The 24,557-nt window shown below is 39.8% G+C and overlaps 1 protein-coding gene across 3 annotated transcripts in view; it reads right to left on the bottom strand.

Annotated features, from left to right (window-relative positions):
- The window catches only part of dop1b (DOP1 leucine zipper like protein B), a 220,362-nt gene that overhangs the window by 111,918 nt on the left and 83,887 nt on the right, over positions 1–24,557 (bottom strand). For all 3 annotated transcript variants that reach the window (XM_028800692.2, XM_051926282.1, XM_028800693.2), the window contains exons 9-15: positions 23,898–24,012; positions 18,957–19,077; positions 16,777–16,896; positions 14,922–15,027; positions 11,480–11,701; positions 4,677–4,963; positions 631–989 (exon numbers count right to left, since the gene is read on the bottom strand). In XM_028800692.2, coding sequence (XP_028656525.1) covers positions 631–989; positions 4,677–4,963; positions 11,480–11,701; positions 14,922–15,027; positions 16,777–16,896; positions 18,957–19,077; positions 23,898–24,012 — 1,330 coding nt within the window. The remainder of the gene's footprint in view (positions 1–630; positions 990–4,676; positions 4,964–11,479; positions 11,702–14,921; positions 15,028–16,776; positions 16,897–18,956; positions 19,078–23,897; positions 24,013–24,557) is intronic.

Raw genomic sequence — 24,557 nt, forward strand, 5'->3', positions numbered from 1 at the left:
CCCCCATGATTTTCGTGAGAAAATATTTGAAAAATTATAAAATTGTTCATATTCAATATCTAGTTTTGATTATGCTTGTTTTTATCAGACAAAAACAAAACCAGATAGTAAACCATGTAGTGTAGTAAGCTTCCACCAACATTAAACCTGTATCCGTTAAGTGTACAGTTCTGTCCGATTGTGACACAAAACGAAACTCCTACTAAAACTGAAACTAATAGATATAAAAATAAAAAAGAAATGTCTTTGTGAAATAAAAACTAAACTAAAACTAAAAATACACAATGAAGGAAAACTAAAACTAAACTGAATTTCCAAGTAAGGTCAGAAAAAATATAGAAATAAAAACTTCTATAAAAAGGCAAAACTATAATAACCTTGGTCTCTGTATAACACTTTTGTGCACTGTCACATTTAGGGAAAAATTCCCCTCTTATCTAAAACATATGCACATTATTTGTTATAGAGAGGAAAAATGAAATAGCCCATGAAAAGTGACAAAGACATGGGAAAATGTGTGAACTCCTGACTGAATTAAAAATAGACATATGTAACAGTGTGGCTGAAGCACTAACCTCTACAATACCTATTGCCACAGTAATTTGTTTAAATTAAAAGATGTTGTCTTACCAGTTTCTTGGAACACACTAGTGTACAAAGAATCGGTTTCCTCCTCAGAAAGGTAAACTGGGAAAGTGCTGCACTCCAACATAAGTTGGCATGCTGCACTGAATGCCTGGCGACTTTCTTCAGAGACATCTCTTCTGTCGCATAACTCGTTTTGGCTACTCCACTCCCTGTCTGCACTGGTCCCCTTTTTCTCATCAGTTAGAATAAACTGCATTGGCTTGCCAATTGTAAAAAAATCTGTCAGCTTTTGCATGGCAATCTGCCCAGTGTCCCAGCCTTTCTTGGCAACAGCTGTCTTCTTGTTCCGGCCGCCAATATCAATCTGTTTTTTGTCTTCATCCACAGGATAGAGCAAATACCTTTTAAAAACAAAATACACTTCTAGAGAATAACGTTTAAAAAAAATAACAGTAAAATAACACTAAATAGAGTAAACAGCCAGTCTATATTATTTTTGTTATGCACAGTTAATATACATATATATATACATACATACATATACATATATACATTGTCACACACATGCGCATGGGAGGCAGCTAAAGGGCTTAAGTAGGGGCAATTCTGAATCAGACCAGGATGTGGCAGAGTGCACTGACTCTTTTTCTCCCTTTCCTGCAGACCATTCACAGGAGATTCCACCTGGCCCTGGATTCCACATGACTCAGAGTAGAGTTTGTGACAACATACATATATATATATATATATATATATATATATATATATATATATATATATATATATATATATATACAGTGGTGTGAAAAACTATTTGCCCCCTTCCTGATTTCTTATTCTTTTGCATGTTTGTCACACAAAATGTTTCTGATCATCAAACACATTTAACCATTAGTCAAATATAACACAAGTAAACACAAAATGCAGTTTGTAAATGGTGGTTTTTATTATTTAGGGAGAAAAAAAAATCCAAACCTACATGGCCCTGTGTGAAAAAGTAATTGCCCCCTGAACCTAATAACTGGTTGGGCCACCCTTAGCAGCAATAACTGCAATCAAGCGTTTGCGATAACTTGCAATGAGTCTTTTACAGCGCTCTGGAGGAATTTTGGCCCACTCATCTTTGCAAAATTGTTGTAATTCAGCTTTATTTGAGGGTTTTCTAGCATGAACCGCCTTTTTAAGGTCATGCCATAGCATCTCAATTGGATTCAGGTCAGGACTTTGACTAGGCCACTCCAAACTCTTCATTTTGTTTTTCTTCAGCCATTCAGAGGTGGATTTGCTGGTGTGTTTTGGGTCATTGTCCTGTTGCAGCACCCAAGATCGCTTCAGCTTGAGTTGACAAACAGATGGCCGGACATTCTCCTTCAGGATTTTTTGGTAGACAGTAGAATTCATGGTTCCATCTATCACAGCAAGCCTTCCAGGTCCTGAAGCAGCAAAACAACCCCAGACCATCACACTACCACCACCATATTTTACTGTTGGTATGATGTTCTTTTTCTGAAATGCTGTGTTCCTTTTACGCCAGATGTAATGGGACATTTGCCTTCCAAAAAGTTTAACTTTTGTCTCATCAGTCCACAAGGTATTTTCCCAAAAGTCTTGGCAATCATTGAGATGTTTCTTAGCAAAATTGAGACGAGCCCTAATGTTCTTTTTTGCTTAACAGTGGTTTGCGTCTTGGAAATCTGCCATGCAGGCCGTTTTTGCCCAGTCTCTTTCTTATGGTGGAGTCGTGAACACTGACCTTAATTGAGGCAAGTGAGGCCTGCAGTTCTTTAGACGTTGTCCTGGGGTCTTTTGTGACCTCTCGGATGAGTCGTCTCTGCGCTCTTGGGGTAATTTTGGTCAGCCGGCCACTCCTGGGAAGGTTCACCACTGTTCCATGTTTTTGCCATTTGTGGATAATGGCTCTCACTGTGGTTCGCTGGAGTCCCAAAGCTTTAGAAATGGCTTTATAACCTTTACCAGACTGATAGATCTCAATTACTTCTGTTCTCATTTGTTCCTGAATTTCTTTGGATCTTGGCATGATGTCTAGCTTTTGAGGTGCTTTTGGTCTACTTCTCTGTGTCAGGCAGCTCCTATTTAAGTGATTTCTTGATTGAAACAGGTGTGGCAGTAATCAGGCCTGGGGGTGGCTACGGAAATTGAACTCAGGTGTGATACACCACAGTTAGGTTATTTTTTAACAAGGGGGCAATTACTTTTTCACACAGGGCCATGTAGGTTTGGATTTTTTTTCTCCCTAAATAATAAACACCATCATTTAAAAACTGCATTTTGTGTTTACTTGTGTTATATTTGACTAATGGTTAAATGTGTTTGATGATCAGAAACATTTTGTGTGACAAACATGCAGAAGAATAAGAAATCAGGAAGGGGGCAAATAGTTTTTCACACCACTGTATATATATATATATATATATATATATATATATAAATACATATACATATATACAGCAAATTTATGTACATGTGATTTCTCAGTTTTTTTATTTTTAATAAATTTGCAAAAACCTCAAGTAAACTTTTTTCATGTTGTCATTATGGGGTGTTGTGAGCAGAATTCTGAGGAAAAAAATGAATTTAATCCATTTTGGAATAAGACTGTAACATAACAAAAGGTGGAAAAAGTGATGCGCTGTGAATACTTTCTGGATGCACTGTAAATGTATCTCGTATTAACTAAAATTCAATTATTTCATTGTTGTTCAGTCAGATTAATTGATTAAAAATGGTCCCTGATAACAATTGACTTCTGGGATAGAGCAAAGGTTATTTTGTTTAACTACTCGCATTGGTGTATTTTGTACATCAATCTTGCGCTGTGAATACTTTCCGGATGCACTGTATACAGTATATTAATTTGTTTAAATCTACTTGTTTATTGTGTTTTATGTTTTTTTTTTGCTAGCAAAGTGTTATTAAAGAAAGTGAGACTATATGGGTGCCAAAGGTTAAAGGAAGGAATATTTAACCAGAACATAGAAGAACTCAAAGTGATAACTAGAAAGCTTTTCTACAAGCGCCAACAGGGGATGCTAACTCTTATGATTGCAGAGGGTGTCCAGAAAGTGGAAGTCATCATGACAGACAGACTATGGAATGCTGGAAGGAAGCTAGCAGCAAGACGCTAAAAAGAAGTTGATTACTAATATTAACAGATGAGACAGAGAGGATTGTAAGCAGGTATGAAAAACCTGCTCCTTTACACAATGACCGGATCAGGAAAACATTTAAATCAAGCTAAAGCCTACCATGGACTGTCAGTTTTAGAGTTTTACAGGCCATTTCTAACACCAAGAATTACTGCAGAGATGGCCAAGTGGTTATTTTGAGGAAAGGCTTAAGAATTACAAAGAGTAAACTACATGAAGCCTGGAATGAGACACAACTCATATCTAAGTTAATGTTAATTGTGAAAAATGTTATAAAGGCAAAAACAGTACAGAAAAAAAGGACTAATTAACAGCAGAAAGTTCATAGTCTAGAAAGGGGCAAGTGTTCCATTTTTACTGATGCTATAAAGATTATTAGGAGTATGAACTGAAAAAGAAAGTTATATGTTAGTCCATTTAAACTAGTGAATGATCCTTGTCATAAATTTAGGCAGAATAAGAAAAATGACATCCCTGGAGTAAGAGAGAGATGTCTTGTCATTGAAATTTTGGAGTGGACATGACTTTGTGACAATTCCATATAGACCACAGGTTCAAAGAGATGCTTGCCAGGCACACAGAGCCCTCACTTATTTAAAAGAAAATGTGCTCATTTGTTAGTTTTGAGTCACATGTTCCTATTATAGGAAGCAGGATCTTACTTTTTTGCTTCTGTAATCTTGTTGGTCACATGCATGCAGCTACGTCCCTACCAACTCCATATATCACTACTCTTACACAGATGTCTTTGAATCATCTTCTTGTGAGGCACCCACCTACTAAACTGTGGCAACTCCAATGGTAGTATAACTTTCACACTAGTGTAACCAGTCAAAGCTGCTAAATATCAGGATTTGGCAAAAATGTTTTCTAAAACATAAACTGAAAGGAAGCTAATATGTTTGACTGCAAAAAACATACCTATTAATGAAGGCAGCAAGAATCTTCTGAGTACATTGGGTCATACTCTCAACACTGCCTCCCTTCCTCCACACATTATCACTCTCTGGGCAGATTCCTCCTCCTGTCACGCTATTATTACTATCAAGCTGGAAATGCTGTGAGGGAGATGCACTTAAACCAATGCCACTATCCTCTGAACGCAGTGGAAGATATGGAGAGTCTGGAATAAGTTCTACATCACCAATCTCATTTTCATTCTCCTTGATTGCTTCTTCCTCCACCTTCTGCACTACTGCACTGAGGCTCTGGAAGAAATAAACATTGCTATATTTTAAACATTCTTTATTGTGTATTTGATTTTAATTTACTCATCTCTTTTTCAGCATAATGTACACTTTATTTTCATTGCTAAAACTATGTTGTGGCTTATTTTAATTAAATATTGCTATATTCAAGCACTATTCAATCAAGACTACTTATTAGAATTTGGGTTAAAATTGAAGGTATGATACAGAGCTTTTGTATGTTTTAAGTAGCTGACACTCAAAAATAAAATTATGTTGGTTTTAATAAGCACATAGTTGTTATCTTTCATACTATTTGCACAGAATAATGGAAAACGCTATCACAGCATTTACTGTAGTTTTTCAGAGCCCTTTCCTGTACTTGAACACCAAATATTACTGTTAGCCACTTAAGTCCATTTCAAAAATATTACATATATTTATACAATCAGGACACGCATTCTGCCAAGCATGCTGCCATTGCAACCTCACTAGAATGAGTTAACAGGAAGAATGAAACATAGTATTTTTGATTTTGCTTAATCATATTAATTGATGTGGTTCTTCAGGGCATCAGACCCAAGATAAGAACCTGCCTTGAACAGGGTGTCAACTCGTGATTGGATTCACCCAAAGACAAACCCACGAAGATACACAGGGCCAATGTGGCATCACTAACTCAGTTAAAATCATCTTTAAGTATAGGAGGGAAAAGCTCATGTAGACACAGAGAGAAAGCATTCAAACTCCATGCTGATAACAACATGAAGTGGGATTTAAAAAGAAAAACACTAAGTCACCCTACCAACCCATACATACACCTTTTATACAGAGTATATACTACGTACTGTCACACACGTGCGCATGGGGAACAGCTGAAGGGCCTAATCACTTGTAGTTCTACACCAGGCCAGGGGTCAGTGGAGTGTACTGACTATGTCTCTCAGTCCCTTGCAGACCTTTCCCGGGAAATCCCGCCTCTTGCCAGCCCCAAGGATGACGTCACTTCTGACCACGAGGACGCCACTCCCAGTTCCTGCTACGCTGACGTCATTTCCTTTTCAGGCCTATAAAACTGCCATCTTGCCTCACTACAGGCAGTTCTGTTTTGGACTCTGAACGATTCACATCGTGTAATTAAAAGAGCAATTGCAGCCAAGCATAATATACGGGTGACTGCCCCAAACCTTTGCGATGTCTCTGACTCATTCTTGTTGCAGTGGTGTAGTCGGCAGGATGCAGCTTTCCGAGAAGAAACTGGGAAGGAACCATGAACGTACTCAGGTAGGGGAGTACCAGGGCCGTGTTTCCGGGTGGGTGGCGTGCTCAGCCGCCTGGAGTGGCACAGTGCAGGCTTCGCTCCCACCAAGGGACAACAAGCCCCTAATCCTACACAGGGAGAATGTGGAGGAGACCCACCGACTTGGGCTGGTTCCTGGGGGGAAATCGAAAAGGGCTTACTATGTTCTCTCAGAGGAGAGGACTGGGCCGCCCGTTGGGACCAAGGTCCTAAAGACATATGGGCTATCCCCAGACCAGCAGGTAAAAACCCTACAGACTTGGGAATATGATCATGAGAGATCAACTCGGGAGCAAGCTTATGCTCTCTGGGAACTGGTGGCTCAGTGGCTGAGACCCTTTGAGCTAAACACCAGACAAATTGTGCAGCAGGTAGCCTGCTTTCTTTTGCTTCAAGGTCTTCCCAATGACTTTGCCCAGCTGGTCTGGGGAAACTTCCATTCCATGGATGAGCTAATAACTCAAATAAGACCTAAGCCAGCCTCACAATCTGTGAGAGCAGAATGGTCCTCTAGTGGACTCCGTAGGGATTACGTCCCACTATATAAGTCCCTTCCATATAACCCGAAGCCTGTCCCGTTGTCCCCGGGGCACGGGGTGGGCCGCTCGTGCGGGAGCACGGAGGGATGCGGGTGGAAGGAGAGACGACGGTTGTGTGCACTTACGAACCCCCTGGCTACTGGTAATACAGGAGTGGTAATAATAAATGGCTTTAAAGTTACAGCACTTTTGGATACTGGCAGCAACATCTCCATTGTTGATTGCCGTTATGTACTACCACGACAGGGAATGAGAAAAAAGACCAATATCTGGTGTGTACATGGCGAAACATGGTCATACAAAACTGCCCTGTGTGTCATCAGCTATGAGAGAGTGGTAAAAAAAGTTCTCCGTAGCGGTTCACCCACACCCACCTTTTCCTGTGATCCTAGGGCGAGACTGGTCTGACAGCAAATGCAGTGTACTAATAACCACTCCTCGTAATTCTGTAGGCCTTGTCATAGAAGGAACAAACCCATCTCAGGCTGTTTCCACGCCGTGTAACCAGCCGGAGGAAAGAGATACAGAAGACTCCGAGGAGGACGGGGAGGTTCCTGGGCCGTCGCACATAAACACGTCATCAACCCGGGCCTCGACGAGCCGGGAGGACTCCCCACCCCTTGAGGTCAGACTGGACCCTCTCTCCGAGTTACAAGTTCAATTCAATGAAACACCGGCATCTTTCAGGAGAGAACAATGGAATGACGACTCCCTGAAGTTTGCTAAAAATGCAGTCGTGCTTGTCAATGGCCAACGCACTCATCTGCCCATGCCTCGCGGCCCTCACTTTGTACTTGACAACGATCTGTTATATCGTGTAGCTGATCATGAGGGCGGAGTGCGGAAGTTGCTGCTAATCCCGCGAACCTTCCGGCGGCAGGTTTGTGAGTTGGCGCATGCCCATCTCCTGGGAGGCCATCTAGGCACCGAAAAGACTTTAGAGCGGATTAAGCTCAGATTGTATTGGCCGGGAATAAATGATGAGGTTCGGCGTTTTTACATTTCTTGTCCAGAATGTCAATTACGGCAAATTCCTAGGAAGGACCGCGCTCCTCTCGTTCCCCTTCCCCTGATTGATGTTCCCTTTGAGCGTATTGGGGTCAATATAATAGGACCTCTGGAGCCCTCGGCATGAGGATATAAATATATGTTAGTCCTCGTAGATTACGCTACCCGATATCCAGAGGTAGTTCCGTTGCGCTCTGCCATTACTAAAGCTATCACACAGGAACTAGTGGGTGTATTTGCACGTGTCAGGATCCCTAAAGAAATCCTCACGGATCAAGGGACGCCCTTTACCTCGGCGACGTTCAAGGAAACGGCCAAGTTACTCAAAATAAAGCACTTACGGGCCGCGGTGTACCATCTTCAAACCGAAGGTCTTGTCGAGAGGTTCAATCAAACTCTCAAACAAATGCTGCGCAAGGTGGTCAGCGTGGACAGGAGGAACTGGGATCAGCTCCTCCCCCTCGTACTCTTTGCTTATCGGGAAGTCCCTCAAGCCTCTACGGGGTTCTCCCCTTTTGAACTGTTGTATGGATTAAAACCCAGAGGGTTATTGGATGTACTAAAAGAAGAATGGGAAGGAGAGGCTCTTCCCTCTGTCAATATATTAGAGTATATCACACAGTTACGCGATCGATTCGGAAAAATCCGACCTATTTTAAAGAGTCACATGGAAGAGGCGCAAGCAGCACAGGCCCACTATTATGATCGTGGCACGGTTCTCTGGGAGTTTTGACCGGGGGATCGCGTCATGGTGTTGGTCCCTACCTCGCATTCGAAGTTGCTTGCCCATTGGCAAGGCTCGTATGAAGTTAAGGAGAGGAAAGGGCTCGTCGATTATTTGGTGAAACAACCCAATCGTTAGCCGAGTGAGCGGGTGTATCATGTTAATTTGCTGAAGCCGTGGAAGGAGAGGGACCCCGATCCCTCCTCCGCTCAGCCCCGCTCTTTCTTTGCTCAGAGTGACCGCCTTAACTTTGGTACCGACTTGAATGCTAAACAGAGACAGGAACTTGAGACAGCTATCTTGTCCATTCCAGAGGTAGTAAGTGAGCAGCCCGGAAGGACCTTCCTGATTGCGCACGACATTGTGACAGAACCCGGAGTTGTCGTACGAGAATGCCCATATTGTCTTCCCGAAGCAAAGAAGTCAGAAGTGGAGCTTGAGATCAAGCGCATGCTGGAGCTAGGTGTGATTAAGGAAAGTTATAGTCCCTGGTCCAGCCCGATCGTCTTGGTCAGTAAGCCCGACGGGAGTTGGAGGTTATGCAACGACTTCCGTCAACTTAATCAAGTCTCCCAATTTGACGCCTACCCAATGCCTCACGTGGACGACCTCCTCGAGAGACTTGGGCAAGCGAAGTTTTTGACCACACTTGACATGACAAAGGGGTACTGGCAGGTTCCTTTAACGGACTCCGCGAAGGCTAAGACCGCGTTTAGCACCCCTAGTGGGCACTGGTAGTGCACGGTCCTCCCATTCGGGTTACATGGGGCACCGGCAACTTTTCAGCGTCTGGTGGACAGAGTGCTCCGGCCCCATAAAGTTTTTAGTGCTGCCTATTTGGATGACGTTGTCATCTATTCCAGCACATGGAGGGATCATGTGCGGCAGGTGGAAACGGTATTGCAGACACTGGCTGAAGCCGGGCTTCGAATTAACTCAAGGAACTGTTTCTTTGGGTTAAAAGAAGCTAAATAATTGGGCTACCTGGTGGGTCGTGGTGCTGTCAAACCACAGTGTTCCAAAGTTAATGCCATATTAAACTGGCCCCATCCGAATACCAAGCGACAAGTGCAGGCTTTTCTCGGATTGGCGGGGTACTACCGCCGGTTTGTACCCCGGTTCTCCGAGAGAGCAGCACCCTTGACAGACCTTACAAAGAAGAGGGCCCCAAACCACGTGGTATGGACTGACAAGATGGCCGCTGCATTTTGTGACCTAAAACAGGCCCTTACGTCAGCACCCATATTGAAAGCACCCGACTTTGCACTTCCTTTTATACTCCACACGGACGCTTCGGACACAGGCCTGGGGGCCGGGCTGAGCCAAAGTGTCAATGGTGTTGAACACCCCGTCATGTACCTGAGCCGGAAACTGCTGGATCGGGAGACCAGGTATGTGGCAGTGGAACGGGAAGCTCTTGCGATAAAATGGGCGATTACGCAGTTGAGGTACTACCTCTTGGGCCGTGAATTTACTCTGGTGACGGACCATGCACCCCTCCAGTGGATGGCCCTTCACAAGGAGTCAAATGCGCGGGTCACTAGGTGGTTTCTTGACCTCCAACTTTACATGTTCTCGCTTGTTTACCGGAAGGGTGATGCTCTCTCTCGAGTCCACGACCTCTCGGACAGGTCCGCCCGACCCAGTGGGTCTGGGCTAAGGGGGGGGCCCTGTCACACACGTGCGCATGGGGAACAGCTGAAGGGCCTAATCACTTGTAGTTCTACGCCAGGCCAGGGGGCAGTGGAGTGTACCGACTATCTCTCTCAGTCCCTTGCAGACCTTTCCCGGGAAATCCCGCCTCCTGCCGGCCCCAAGGATGACGTCACTTCCGACCACGAGGACGCCACTCCCAGTTCCTGCTACGCTGATGTCATTTCCTTTTCAGGCCTATAAAACTGCCATCTTGCCTCACTACAGGCAGTTCTGTTTTGGACTCTGAACGATTCACATTGTGTACTTAAAAGAGCAATTGCAGCCAAGCATAATATACGGGTGGCTGCCCCAAACCTTTGTGATGTCTCCGACTCATTCTTGTTGTAGTACAATATAAGTTACCTATAGTATATTACAAAACAGGTACTGATAATATAAAAACTAGATATTTTTATTTATAATAATACTGTAAATCATCTTTGAAAATAAGGCTTGGAACATACTAATATTTTTTTTGTTTTATATCATGTTAAAAAGCTTTTCACTAACAAACTTAGCTGATGCACAAATATTTCATAAGCAAAAGATTCATATTGCATATACTAAGTAATTAAAACAATAAATATAGAAAAGATTATTAAACTACATTTGAATCAGAAATAGCAAAATAGTAAAACTTACTTGTTGAGAATGAATACTCTATCATATGAGAAAAAGCTAAGAATGAAATGTATACTGCTAAAGAAAAGCATCTTGATGCATAAGCTCTAAAACAACTGTTAATTACTGCATGGGTAATACAAAATATGTAGTGCAAACCTTGAAAACATTAAAGTATGAATACTTCAACATTTCTGAAATGAAAAAGACTACAGTTAAGGAGTAGTGAGGTTTTACTTTTTGGAATTTTTTCTCATTTTTTGTTATTTTAGTTTTCATTTTGTGGGATATAAAAAAACAAACAAAAAAAAAAAAACAGGGACACATAGAGCCACAGCATGACACTGTGCCACTTATAGTTCTCCACCTTGGCATGATACTAAATCTTAATATTCTAAGCCAGAGGAATGAAAACCTTGCAACCAATTGTCATTTAAACAACATCATTGTTCAGCGGAGTATGCAAGCATCCATTTCAAAAATTTTCTTTCCTTTATGGTGTCATATATACTACAGTGTTTTTAATGATTCCATCTTGTTTAAATTTTGCTTAGTAACTGTCACTAACACTGCAGAAAAGCTGTATGCTCGAGTAGTATAATTTATGGCTATGAATTCATTTACCTTAGCAAAGTAGAAGAATACAGTACCTCTTTTACAACTGCAAGCTCCTGCTCAATATGTCTCTCCGAATCTAATTCTAAGTCCATGTATGCAACAGGCATTTGAATCTTGTTTAGCACTTTGAAGCAAGCTTTTAATCCATTGGTTAGTTCTGGCAGGCTGAGTTCATCAATGTGTTCAAGGATACAATGCAACATATTATTCAGCATTTGTGGGAGATACTGAGTCTGAATTTCTGAATATAACTCCTGTGAAAATATTAAGATTAAAATAAATGATATAAAAAGGCACAGCTCATACATATAATCAATAAAGCAGTTTTAGGCTTACTCTACAGAGTCCTAGATACCCAAGACTGATAAATACTTAAAAGATAAGTTTGGTATTTTTCATGTATTTCCATAGTCCTGGTGTTTTAGAATTAACCCTATGGGGGCATGAGGCTCCAACAGAAAGTAAAAGCATAAGAATGGAATAAATCCTTTTTGAGTTTTAATAAAAGAAAACAGGCCTTCTGTGTTTGCAACAAATACTTTTGGCGACAAAAGGGATCTTGAAATAATCATTTTATTACATAATCCTGGTGTAATTTTTCTCAAGGTAAGGATCTGTTATCTATTCGCTTTTTTGAGTTCTGACATAAATATGGAAGTAAATCAGAACAAAACCAACCAAGTGGCACAAACAGTTATACTGTGAATTTGTCTTTAGAGAGAAAACTACGCCCTGGGGTGAAAGGTTATTACTCTGAAGGTAGCATGTATATTTAATCTTCTTTAAAATGGCTGACTCTCATAATACTGATGTTTCCAATTCAGAAATGGTATATATAATTAATTTTGCAATGTGTGTGTATTCAGAAGATACATATCCAATATTCGGCAACTGTCTTGCCTTGAAAAAATGATGCATTCTGTACATCGTGACACCACCAGGGGGTGTACCAGCCACCCAACTGGACACAGACAGATGCACGAGGCACACTTGTAAAAGCACATGGGTTTTATTTTTCTTTTCCTAGTGGGGGACGCCTTCTCCGTTTTCCACAAGTCAAACACAGTCCAGCACAATCACAGCACAATGCTCTTTTTCTCTATTCTTTTCTTTTCTTTCTCTCTTTTCATTCTCCTCCATGGCAAGCTTTGTCTCCCTCCTCCAGACTCTGGCTCCCCAAACAGTGTCTGCTGGTTCCTTTTATAACACCCCTGGAAGTGCTCCAGGTGCTTGATGATGCTCTTCTGGCAGAACTTCCAGGTGTGGCGGAAGAACCGCCGATAAGGGCTTAGCAGTTGCTGCAGAACCCCCTGGCGGTGCCAAAGGATCCCAACAGGGTTGCACCAAACTTCAATTCCCACGGATCCCTGCGGGAGTCCCAGGCACTGCTGCAACCCAGGGGTGCTGTCATCTAGCACCCTGGGGGAGGTAATGCTCTGGCCACTCTTGCTACCCTGGTCCTCTCAGTGTGGAGGCATCCCGGCCAGGAAAGGGCCCTAGCCATCTACCACATTTTTATGCTTTATGCCCTATGCCCCATGGGATTCAATGTAAAACACCAGGACTGGCTATGTACTTTTTAAAATTTATAGAAAACTTTAACTTCAGAATACAATTTTGCACAGAAAATGCATATATACCATTTTTGTGAAGAAATAACTTTGAAAATACTGAACATATCCTTTAACTCTGTACATAGCTGTTCTCCAAAAAGGTATGCCCATTATCTGTTTTTGAAGCTCCAGGTGTTGCTGTTTACCTGGATGTGGTTCATGGAATTTGGACTAAGTTGGCAAAAAAAAAGGAAAGTACAACATATTCCACTGACATATCTCAAATCTTGGTAGGAGACTTCACTAAAAGGTACCAACCTAAAATATTATGATCTGGTTTATGTTTTGTCCTTGGCCTGCCAAAATTCTATTGTCTGTTATTATTAATTATTGTGATGTTTGTTAGGGGCCAAATGGGACAGGTTTTTCAATTAGTCTGTGACCCTCAGAGGTTGCAGTTAATGAAGCTACAATCACCTGAAGTAAACTGTTATTCACTTTGGCATTGCCTTCATCCCCAATCTTTTTGAGCCGGCTTTTAAATGCTTCCTATAGTTTATTGTTTAGTTTGGTTTTCTTAGTATCAACTTTGCTTGTTGGTAAATGATTTAGTTGCTACTTAAGGGTAATGATTCTGCTTTTGGGTATTTAAGTGCAGTATTAATTATTCTGTTTATTGATGTGTGGCTTTGACTACACTCTCATTCTTTTGTCTTTCACTTTTGTTTCCTTTTTGTACTGAAGAGTCTCTTGAAATAATATGTTCTCAGCCTTGTTATTTTTGTTTCTTTTTAACTATTACCTACCATGTTTGTTAATTTAGGTTGATAATTCTTAATTGTAGTCTATGTAATTATTTGTCCAATAAATATAATATTTAAGTAACTTATTTCTGCTTTGAGATCTCGGGAGAGATTTATTATCTCAATCTTTTCCTTTAGAGCAAATCCCACTGGCAATACCAAGCTGATGCCATGTGTCACACGCTACCAGATAGACAGGAAATAAGTTTGACAGTCAGAAATTTTAATGTGAATGTCCTTCAAAGTCGGAGCTCTCAGTTGGACAATTCAGAGTAAATAATTTTACCCAAATTTCTTCGAGTTGGGACATAAATGCTGACCTTTCACTTCAGTCAATAATATAAAATAAAAAAACAATCTGGACAATTTGAAATAGTTTTAGTTAGGTCATAATGTATTAAGTTTGCTTTTTTTACTCAACAAATTTAACTTAATCTTAAGCACAAAAAAAAAATCAAACATCGCTTTTCTCCTAAAAATCCAACTGAATATTCACATATAGAAACTTCAAAAACTACCATTGTACATGAACACAGCACTCTATATTTGGGCCTATTTAAGAGCCTGGAAGGGTGGCTCCACTCAACTGACTCAACATGGTCAGAGTGATTGCCTTCCTACACAACAAGGCCATAACGAGCATTGAAAGAAGACTATCATGGAACTGTACTTCTAATCAAAAAGAGCAAATGAGAGCACAAAAAAGTTGTGAAGTTCCAAATTTTACTTTTAGTATAGTTTAATTTAAAATACTGCTACAAAAAATTATTATGACAACATTTAAGAACAATAAAAGAATAATGAGTAAAATGAATAATCAATAAAAGAATCTGAAAAATATTTAATCTTCTAATTCTAGTTTAAACTTTTAAGAGTATAATAAATAAAGTGATATTTTATTTTACATTACAGTGCCAGGCAGTGCAATTATTTCTACAATCTACACTACATCTACACAGTAGAAGCAGGTTAATTAATTTATACGGGGTCATAAAGATAACAGATATTTATGTTCATGTTCCTTAGCCATTAAGCCAAACAGCCTGCCACATTACAACATATTTGTAAGAGTAGATGTCAGCCTGATATATAAACAATACAGAAAAAAAAAGTCTTACCAAAGGAATGACATCCAAGAGAAATATTATAAGAGTTGACAGTTCTGATACAGAAGGGTTTAGGACTGTAAACTCTGATGCACCAGAATCTCTGGAACTACTCATTCTGCTCAAAATAAAATAAAAAAAAGTGTAAACTACATAGAAAAATACTTACTGTCACCTTTAGTATCACTTTTGCCTTCTGCTAAAAGGTATTTCACACATCACGCTTTTTCACACATGGTATGAAGTTTTTACAGAAATTAAATTCTGTACCCATTCATTTTAGACACACATAACTACATATCATAGTTAAAGAATTATATGGAGTTAAATTACTTCCAAAAGTCAGTGTACATGCAAACAAACTTTGCAAGCACTGAGGCTCAATTCAAGCATGCACAAGAGATATTACAAATAGCTTCTGGTCACATGACTTTTTTGAGTATTCTTGCACTGCAGTTGTCTCAAAAGAATCTGTGTGAAAAGGGAGAGAGAGAGAAAAGCAGGACTTGGTTCTTTTAACCAGTAGGAATATTCATTTCCGGTTATCCAATCACAAAGAACATCTGTCTGTCTGTCTGTCTCCTAAGATAAACATGCATTTTACAGAATTGTTGAAAATATGGCAAAATGTTTCAGTATTTACACGTTTCATTAAATTGTATCACTTAAGCATAAAATGTATTATGTGCTCAAAAACTGTCCCATAGGCATGCAAAATGTACAATAACTTTTGCACACAAAACAGGCTGCTGCATTTGCAGAACGTATTCCAGAAACACAAGATATATGCTATGTACTTGAAAAATGTGATTGACACATAGACTGTAGTAACAATCACTGTGGTAAATGTCAATGTCAATTTATTTATATAGCACATTTAAAACAACATAGGAATGCTGTGGCCAAAGTGCTTTACAATACAGGTGGTACCCCACAATTCGACCCTAATCCGTTGCTGGACTAGGGTCGAATTGTGAAACGGTCGAATTGCGAGACACCATTTCCCATACAAGTCTATGGGAATTCAATTAATTGGTTGCAGGGCCAAGAAAAAACCCCACTTAATTGTAGCAAAAAGATTCAAAGATTTTTGTGCGACGCACAGAGAGATAGAGGAGTTACACGAAAAGCTTCTATCTACTTTAAATAAGGAGGGAACGATTAAGAAACAGAAAAAGACATTCGCAGAAAAGTCTAAGAAATGGAATGAATTTGCTGTCGCTACTACGGCATGGCTGAAAGATGAAAATAGACTGCTAACACACACATCTGATGAACAGCTAGTTAATCAATTAGAAGAGATGCAATTACAAGAACGAGATCGCTCACCAACCAACTCAAAACCATGAGTTGTAGACCTGCTTTTGTCCACAACTTTTTTTGCTCCCACAGAAACCTTTGCACCCAGAATCTGTTCCCTGTTTTTCCAAAAAGTTGACACAGTTGTCCTGGGAACACCATACTCCTTTGCAACATCCACGATTCTGGCACCTTTCTTAAGAGCAGCACAAAAATACTAGAAAAGTGGCTGAAGGGAGCAAAAACGCGAGTCGACTCTCCCAGGACGGCGCGGACATGTTTTCTACATCGCATTTGACGTTTTGCGTCTCTCAACCTGCACGCTGCGCAGAGCGCGTACAGGTCAAATTGCGGGGCAGAGGTCGAATTGCGGGTCGACCTCCCAGCAAATTCGACCGTCGAATTACGGGACGGACGAATTGCGGGAGGTCGAATTGCGAGGTACCACCTGTAATAGAATAAAAGAAAAATGACTTTCACAAAATCATACACACAGGTAAATTTCAAACATTAATGTTCAGTAACTACAAATTTTGTCAGTTTTTGATACTTTAACTACAAAAAGTACCTGACACTGGATTCAAAGCATCTTGACATGTAGTCCCAAAGGTACTCTGTACTTAATGATGCAATCAGTAAGTTAACAGTCTTGATGATCTCTGAAGCAGTTTTATTTTCTTTAATCTTGCTGCAAAACAGTACAGGCAGAATAATGATTTTTTTATTCCTACACAGAATACAACATTTACATATAGAGTATATATAGGAGCTTAATAAATTTTTAATGTGAGCAGACCATTTAGCCAAAAATATATTAGATCATCAATCCTTACTTTTTTAAAATATCAAGTGGAGATAACAGATTGAAATTACAAGCATTTGTTTTTTTCTTTGTAAATAAACACTTTTGAAACTTTCTACTATAAATCCACTTCTAATGTTTATCCCATGAAGCTGAAGATTGACATCTATCATGTTAACTCCCATCATAGTCTTTTAAACACTTCTATCATGTCTCCTAATTTCTATTTGTTTAAACCAAAAATGTTAAACTCTTTCAGTCTTACCTCATGGTTCAATTCCCACAGTTCTTTATACAGTTTAGTAGCTTCTCTCTGGACTTTGTTTAGGTATGTTTTTGGCCTTTTTTTAACATGGAGATCAAAACTGTACACAATATTCTAGATATATTTTACATAGTGTAGCAGTTGAGGCATGGAGCCACCTCTGACACCCTCAGGTACCACTCGAGACACGAGGTAAAAGTACAAGACTTATTTATTTTGTTGTCACACAGTGCACCAAGCACTCTCCACACGACACTCATAAACCACTATTCTCTATAAACCAACACAATCCTCCTCGCCCAGACACTTTGCCACCCTACCTCCCAGCTCAGGTCAGTGTACTGGGCTTCCCATAGTCCTTTTATATCCCCTGACCCGGAAATGGTTCCTGGCACAACCCACAAGTCCGTTTCCTTCCGGGTCAGGGCAAATAGTCCTCTTCTTCATCCCGGGAGCACGTCGTTTCCTCCAGTCACGTGACTGTGACGCACTCCCGGGTTATAGGGCACGCAAGAGCCCACTAGCCCCCCTAAAGCGACTCCCGGTGGCCCCCAAGGTATCTAGCAGGATTGTGTGTATAAACTACAAAGTCCATGAGGCCCTGCTGGAAGTCGGGGCACCATCCTGCTGTCCGGAGGGCTCCTTCTAGCGGCCTGGGGGTGGCGACCGGAGTCCATAGCCGGTCGTCCATCACAATAGTTAAAACACATCCTCTCTTGACTTGAATTCCACACAAAATTGAAAATGTATGTATTCTAATTATTCTACTATCCTTTTTTCATTATCTCTAGATAATGATGACCCACTACAACTCCTAACTTCTTATAGAGTCTATATTCCAATTTCAGATGCTCCACTTTGTAGTTAGAATGTATGTTACATAAACTTGTTTGTTGTCTTCTGATCAATACATTATTCTCAGTTTTTGTATGTCTTGCTCAACCAATTAAAAAAAATTGGTGCATCCTTATAAATCTTTGAACCCAAACCATCCAAGTGAGCTGTGTCTAATGCTCCTGGATAGTGTTTCACCATCCAAAGAATTATTAATCAGAGACCTGGACATGAAAACCTACTATTATCATTCTTACATATTTATTGACTTGCTTTAAAAATACCAAATAGGGTTGGATTTCATTTTTCAAAAATATTCCAATTTATTATTTTTCTTATCTTATTTTCACCACTTCCTTTTAAACAATGTTGCTATATTGGTTATTAGTATGCATATAATAATTAAACCCAAGATGGTACTTCTGCTTGGTTATTAGCAGTGGTGTCTAATTGTTTTAATTTTCCCTTTTTAAATTAAATTATATAGAATGAATTAAGGGACTAGACTGTTAACAAGAAAATACTACTGTTCTCAAAACATCACCAATTAATTTATATTTGACTTCCCACAATAAGCATTCAAGCAAAACAACTGATGACAGCAGTTCAGTTAAAAGAAAATAGTAAGAAAATATCTGATTCGTTCCATACTACTGACTTGCTGAGATATGTTGAGCAAGTAAATATTGTTTATAATGATTAATGTTTACAATACCTATATGCACAAACTGCATGCAAAACACTACTTAGCAGGGCATTATTATAAAAGAAATGATTACCTCTGATAATTCAAGTTTAAAACCTTGCAGTGACTGAATTAAGTTTGAAGCAAATCTTAAACACATACCTTGAAATATAACTTCCACTATGACTGGATGCCAGAAGAAAATCATCTCCCAGTATATCTTTACAATATGCATAAAATGCTCTTATAAATTCCAAAAGCAGATCTCCAGTTATTTGAGGACCTACATAATAAGCCAAATTGGGAGGAATATTACAAAAACACTTGTACTGCTTTCTTTCAATTACACAAAAATATATTTTTCTATTCAGAGTTTTAATAAATCGTAAAAGCTTTGCATTTTTCAGAAGGCAAAAGGCAGGGCCTGTTAAAGCCCACTGCAGCCCTCTCTGAGTGATTTTGTGCTGTACAAAAATAAAAATGTATTGTATTGTATTGAAATGAAAACCAGATACCTCAGACAAAACCTTCATTAACATGTAGTTCCACAAAGTAGACCCTCTAGCTCAGGCATGTCAAACTCACTACCATTGGTGGGCTGCTTCGACTGCCATACGTGTGTCAGCGGGCCGTACTGTAACAAATACTATTATACAAAGTTTCTGTAGCTTTCTTTCCAATACTGAAAACTTTAAAAAATGTAACACTTAAAGTTTAAAGAAAAGCAATTTATTTCCATACAATCTCCAGACAACAGCGTACAATTAGAGTCTTAGCCTCTTTGCTAGGTCCTTATATAGGAGTCTTACAGTCTGAGATCTATTTCTTTTGTCCTGACACTTGGCATCTCGTTAGTAACCAGTTCATCAATATCAGGCTTGAAATCTTGTGTAGCGGCAACTTTTATGAGGGATGAAAGGTGCCCCACAGTAAGTCTTGAGCGATGTGGGGTTTTGGTAGCTTTCATTAACAAAAACAATTGCTGACAAAGGTAAGTGCTTCTGAACATAGACAGTACTCTCGATGCCAACTTACATATCTGCACATACGAAGGTGGCAGGTAAGCATACAAGCCTGGCACACCAACTTCATTGTATTTTGCCTTCAGAATAGAATCTGACTGCAGTTCAATCAATTCCATTTGGATATTCTCAGGCGCATTCTCAACATTGTAAGAGTATGGTGACGTAAACAGCGCAAAGTCCTGTTCGTGTGAACTGAAATCACGAAAATGCTCATTGAATTCATTGCTCAGTAATTCAAGTTGGAAAACAAATACTCCAAAAATCAAATTTTACTTTACTAAGTTTACTTCAAAGTTTATATTGTAAAATAAGCCGATATGCAAAAAGCCCCCTGACCTACACTAATTTTACAAACTCAAAATCACAAAAATTTGTTAATAAACAACTCACCAACTTCTCACGTCCACTTCAGCTGTAGTCTGCACTAACTGTTTGTTACAATACTAGCACAAAATTACATAAAACTAGAGCAGAAAAACATGAAAATATGCAAGTTATTACTACTCGTGATGGTCAGTTCTACCCAGTGGCCAGTCTCAGCAGCCCAGCCAGTAGTGTAGCCTGCCAGGCGGCTGCTGCAGCCTAGCACTTCAGTTGCGACGTCGCGGCTCATTAACTTTGGTCAAGGCTCGTGGGGGGGTGGGGGAGGTTTATCAGGGTCATGCCTAGGGTATCAAGGAGCTGACGGCGCAGCTGCAACTATACTAGCAGATGACATTTCCGGTACCGTAATGCCATGGGAAAACACGCTTTTGTCAGAAGGCGGAAGTAAGAAAAGTCAATAAGTAACGCTGAAGATGCAGAATAATTAAATCCCAAATAATAGTAATCATTTTGTACAAGTTTAGTGCTAACTAGGATCTGTCATGCGGCTGCGGGCTGTGTGTTTGACATGCCTGCTCTAGCTGGTTATCAAAGCAAGATCCATGAGTTAAGATAATGGTACCTACTGTTTCACTATCTTCCTGTTCATTTTTACTACAAATAATTATATATAATTACATCTCATAAATTTACACATACAGAATTTTTTGGAATTTACCTCAGTCTATTAGGATATTTCATGTGTGATGTGTCTTAAGTTATGCCTGCCTGTCACTAGAAGAGCTCTCACAGTAAAAAGTCTCAGTAGTTATCGTACATACGCAATAGAATTCTTCTTTGAATTGATGGATTGATTTTTCTCTTTCAATTGTGGAGGGCAAGACCTAAGTTCATATTCAAAGGATGAAGCAACTTGTGCTCAGTGTACCATTTGCATAAAAAATTATATTATATTGGTGAATCTGTTACAAGATGAACTCTCTAAATTGCTTGATTGAGAACAGTTGTCCTTTGGCTTGATTAGTTAAGAGGGCTGTTTTCCCCACTAAATTTTGCAATATCAGGTTAAAGCAATCACAATTGGAACACTGACTCTGTAAAATGTATTGCTTTACGTGTTCATCATTAAAACCATGAAGATGGTTACATATTTACTGTATGATGTAATTTGATGAATATAGGCACAACTTACAGTGCATCCGGAAAGTATTTACAGCACATCACTTTTTCCACATTTTGTTATGTTACAGCCTTATTCCAAAATGGATTAAATTCATTTTTTTCCTCAGAATTCTACACACAACACCCCATAATGACAACGTGAAAAAAAGGTTTACTTGAGGTTTTTGCAAATTTATTAAAAATAAAAAAAATTCAGAAAGCACATGTACATAAGTATTCACAGCCTTTGCCGTTAAGCTCGAAATTGAGCTCAGGTTCACTCTGTTTCCCCTGATCATCCTTGAGATGTTTCTGCAGCTTAATTGGAGCCCACCTGTGGTAAATTCAGTTGACTGGACATGATTTGGAAAGGCACACACCTGTCTATATAAGGTCCCACAGTTGACAGTTCATGTCAGAGCACAAACCAAGCATGAAGTCAAAGGAATTGTCTGTAGACTTTGAAGGTCCCAATGAGCACAGTGGCCTCCATCATCCGTAAATGGAAGAAGTTCGAAACCACCATATCTCTTCCTAGAGCTGGCCGGCCATCTAAACAGAGCGATCGGGGGAGAAGGGCCTTAGTCAGGGAGGTGACCAAGAACCCAATGGTCACTCTGTCAGAGCTCCAGAGGTCCCCTGTGGAGAGAGGAGAACCTTCCAGAAGGACAACCATCTCTGCAGAAATCCACCAATCAGGCCTGTATGGTAGAGTGGCCAGACGGAAACCACTCCTTAGTAAAAGGCACATGGCAGCCTGCCTGGAGTTTGCCAAAAGGCACCTGAAGGACTCTCAGACCATGAGAAAGAAAATTCTCTGGACTGATGAGACAAAGATTGAACTTTTTGGTGTGAATGCCAGGCATCACGTTTGGAGGAAACCTGGCACCATCCCTACAGTGAAGCATGGTGGTGGTAGCATCATGCTGTGGGGATGTTTTTTAGCATCAGGAACTGGGAGACTAGTCAGGATAAAGGGAAAGATGACTGCAGCAATGTACAGAGACTTCCTGGATGAAAACCTGCTCCAGAGTGCTCTTGACCTCAGACTGGGGCGACGGTTCATCTTTAAGCAGGACAACGACCCTAAGACACAGCCAGATATCAAAGGAGTGGCTTCAGAACAACTCTGTGAATGTCCTTGAGTGGCCCAGCCAGAGCCCAGACTTGAATCCGATTGAACATCTCTGGAGAGATCTTAAAATGGCTGTGCACTGACGCTTCCCATCCAACCTGATGGAGCTTGAGAGGTGCTGCAGAGAGGAATGGGCGAAACTGGCCAAGGATGGGTGTGCCAAGCTTGTGGCATCATATTCAAAAAGACTTGAGGCTGTAATTGCTGCCAAAGGTGCATCGACAAAGTATTGAGCAAAGGCTGTAAATACTTATGTACATGTGATTTCTCAGTTTTTTTATTTTTAATAAATTTGCAAAAACCTCAAGTAAACTTTTTTCATGTTGTCATTATGGGGTGTTGTGTGCAGAATTCTGAGGAAAAAAATGAATTTAATCCATTTTGGAATAAGACTGTAACATAACAAAAGGTGGAAAAAGTGATGCGCTGTGAATACTTTCTGGATGCACTGTAAATGTATCTCGTATTAACTAAAATTCAATTATTTCATTGTTCAGTCAGATTAATTGATTAACAATGGTCCCTGATAACAATTGACTTCTGGGATAGAGCAAAGGTTATTTTGTTTAACTACTCACATTGGTGTATTTTGTACATCAATCTCAGTTATTTTTATCCAAAGTCCTTTTACTTGAACCTACCAGCAGCATCTGCCAACTATTCTCAGCTTGATTCACAAGTACAGTGTCGCAATGGTTTCCCTCCAGTGTGCCCCCAGCCGGTTTTATGAGTGGATGTACAGTTGCAAGTTCCATATGGTACATTTGGTACACCGCATGGGTACTTGTGTATGTATGACAACAATGAGGTGTTCTTCTTGCAATGACTGTCTGCAAAGAACATTCAGCAACTGAAGTGAAATGTGATACAAGTGCAAATCCTGCAGTGGATGAATGTGTGACCAGTGACGAATGAACACTGGAGAAGTGGATCAGGTTTATTTTCAAGTAGTCCTAGACTGTGTCATACTGTTCAGTAATATGGTATTAACTTACATTAAAAAAGTAGATAGCTAGATAGATCTTTATTGTCATTGTCACTTTTACAAAGGAACAACGAAATTGAAGGTGCAGTCAACTCAGTGTGAGTAAGTACTTAAGAGATAAGAAATGGTGTGAGTACTTATGGGTTAAGATTGGGCAAAAGTTAAGCATGCTCCCTGGTAGGTATAGTAGATAAAAAGGGTAAACATTTTAATTTTGGCTTATGATGGGAAATGCACTATGACAAGCCTGGCAAAGCAGTTAATGAGCTTAAGGCAGAAAATCAACCTGCACAAAACCTACCCATCAATGGGCACACACAAACACTGCCACATACACATACTACGGGCTCTTTCGATAAATCAATGAGACTTAGTTTAATTCCTTAGACTATGGGAGGAAGGCACAATACAGAGAATCATGCAGAAGTTAATATTTTGTATAAAAATGTCTCAGTCTGAATGATTTACTTTACCTATTTCTGGCTTGTCTAACAGGCTGATCATGATTCGAAAAGGTTTCAGGTAGGTATGGGGTCCAGTGTTAGATTCAGTTTCTACAACTTGCTGTTTCATTATATTGATTAATGCCTGCAAAAACATTAAACATTAAAGCAATTAGTTGCAGAACGTGACAAGCCAAAATAAGTTCACAATCATAGGTATATTATAAGAGTTACAATCTGTAAGAAATGAAACCTACTAAATGCTCTTCATAAAGTAATGCAAAGCCTTTTGAAAATATTTCAAACAATCACTAATGTAAACAATGCTTTTTAAAAATGTATTTTATATACAACATAAAACATGGCTGAGTGTTTCCTTAGGCAAATGTAGCAACTTATCTAGTCGTTTTATTCCCTCCCCAGAATATGAAAATCTGGATGGGAGAAACAACATCATCACTGTAGAATGAACTGATGCACTTAATGTGCATTTAATCTAACCAAGAAGACAGGCTATTTGAAAATCATGTTCATTTGAACATTACAGTGCTTTAAAGAAAGATGCATGCACAGAGAATTTGTGTATTTTTCATCCATTCATTTTCATGAACCATATTTACTTTGTCAAAGCTAATTTCCACAGCTTTAACACTAGAATTACCAGAGCCTATGAAAAAACTTGTATATCCG

Source organism: Erpetoichthys calabaricus, chromosome 4 (assembly GCF_900747795.2).
Source record: "Erpetoichthys calabaricus chromosome 4, fErpCal1.3, whole genome shotgun sequence".
Lineage (NCBI taxonomy): Eukaryota > Metazoa > Chordata > Cladistia > Polypteriformes > Polypteridae > Erpetoichthys > Erpetoichthys calabaricus.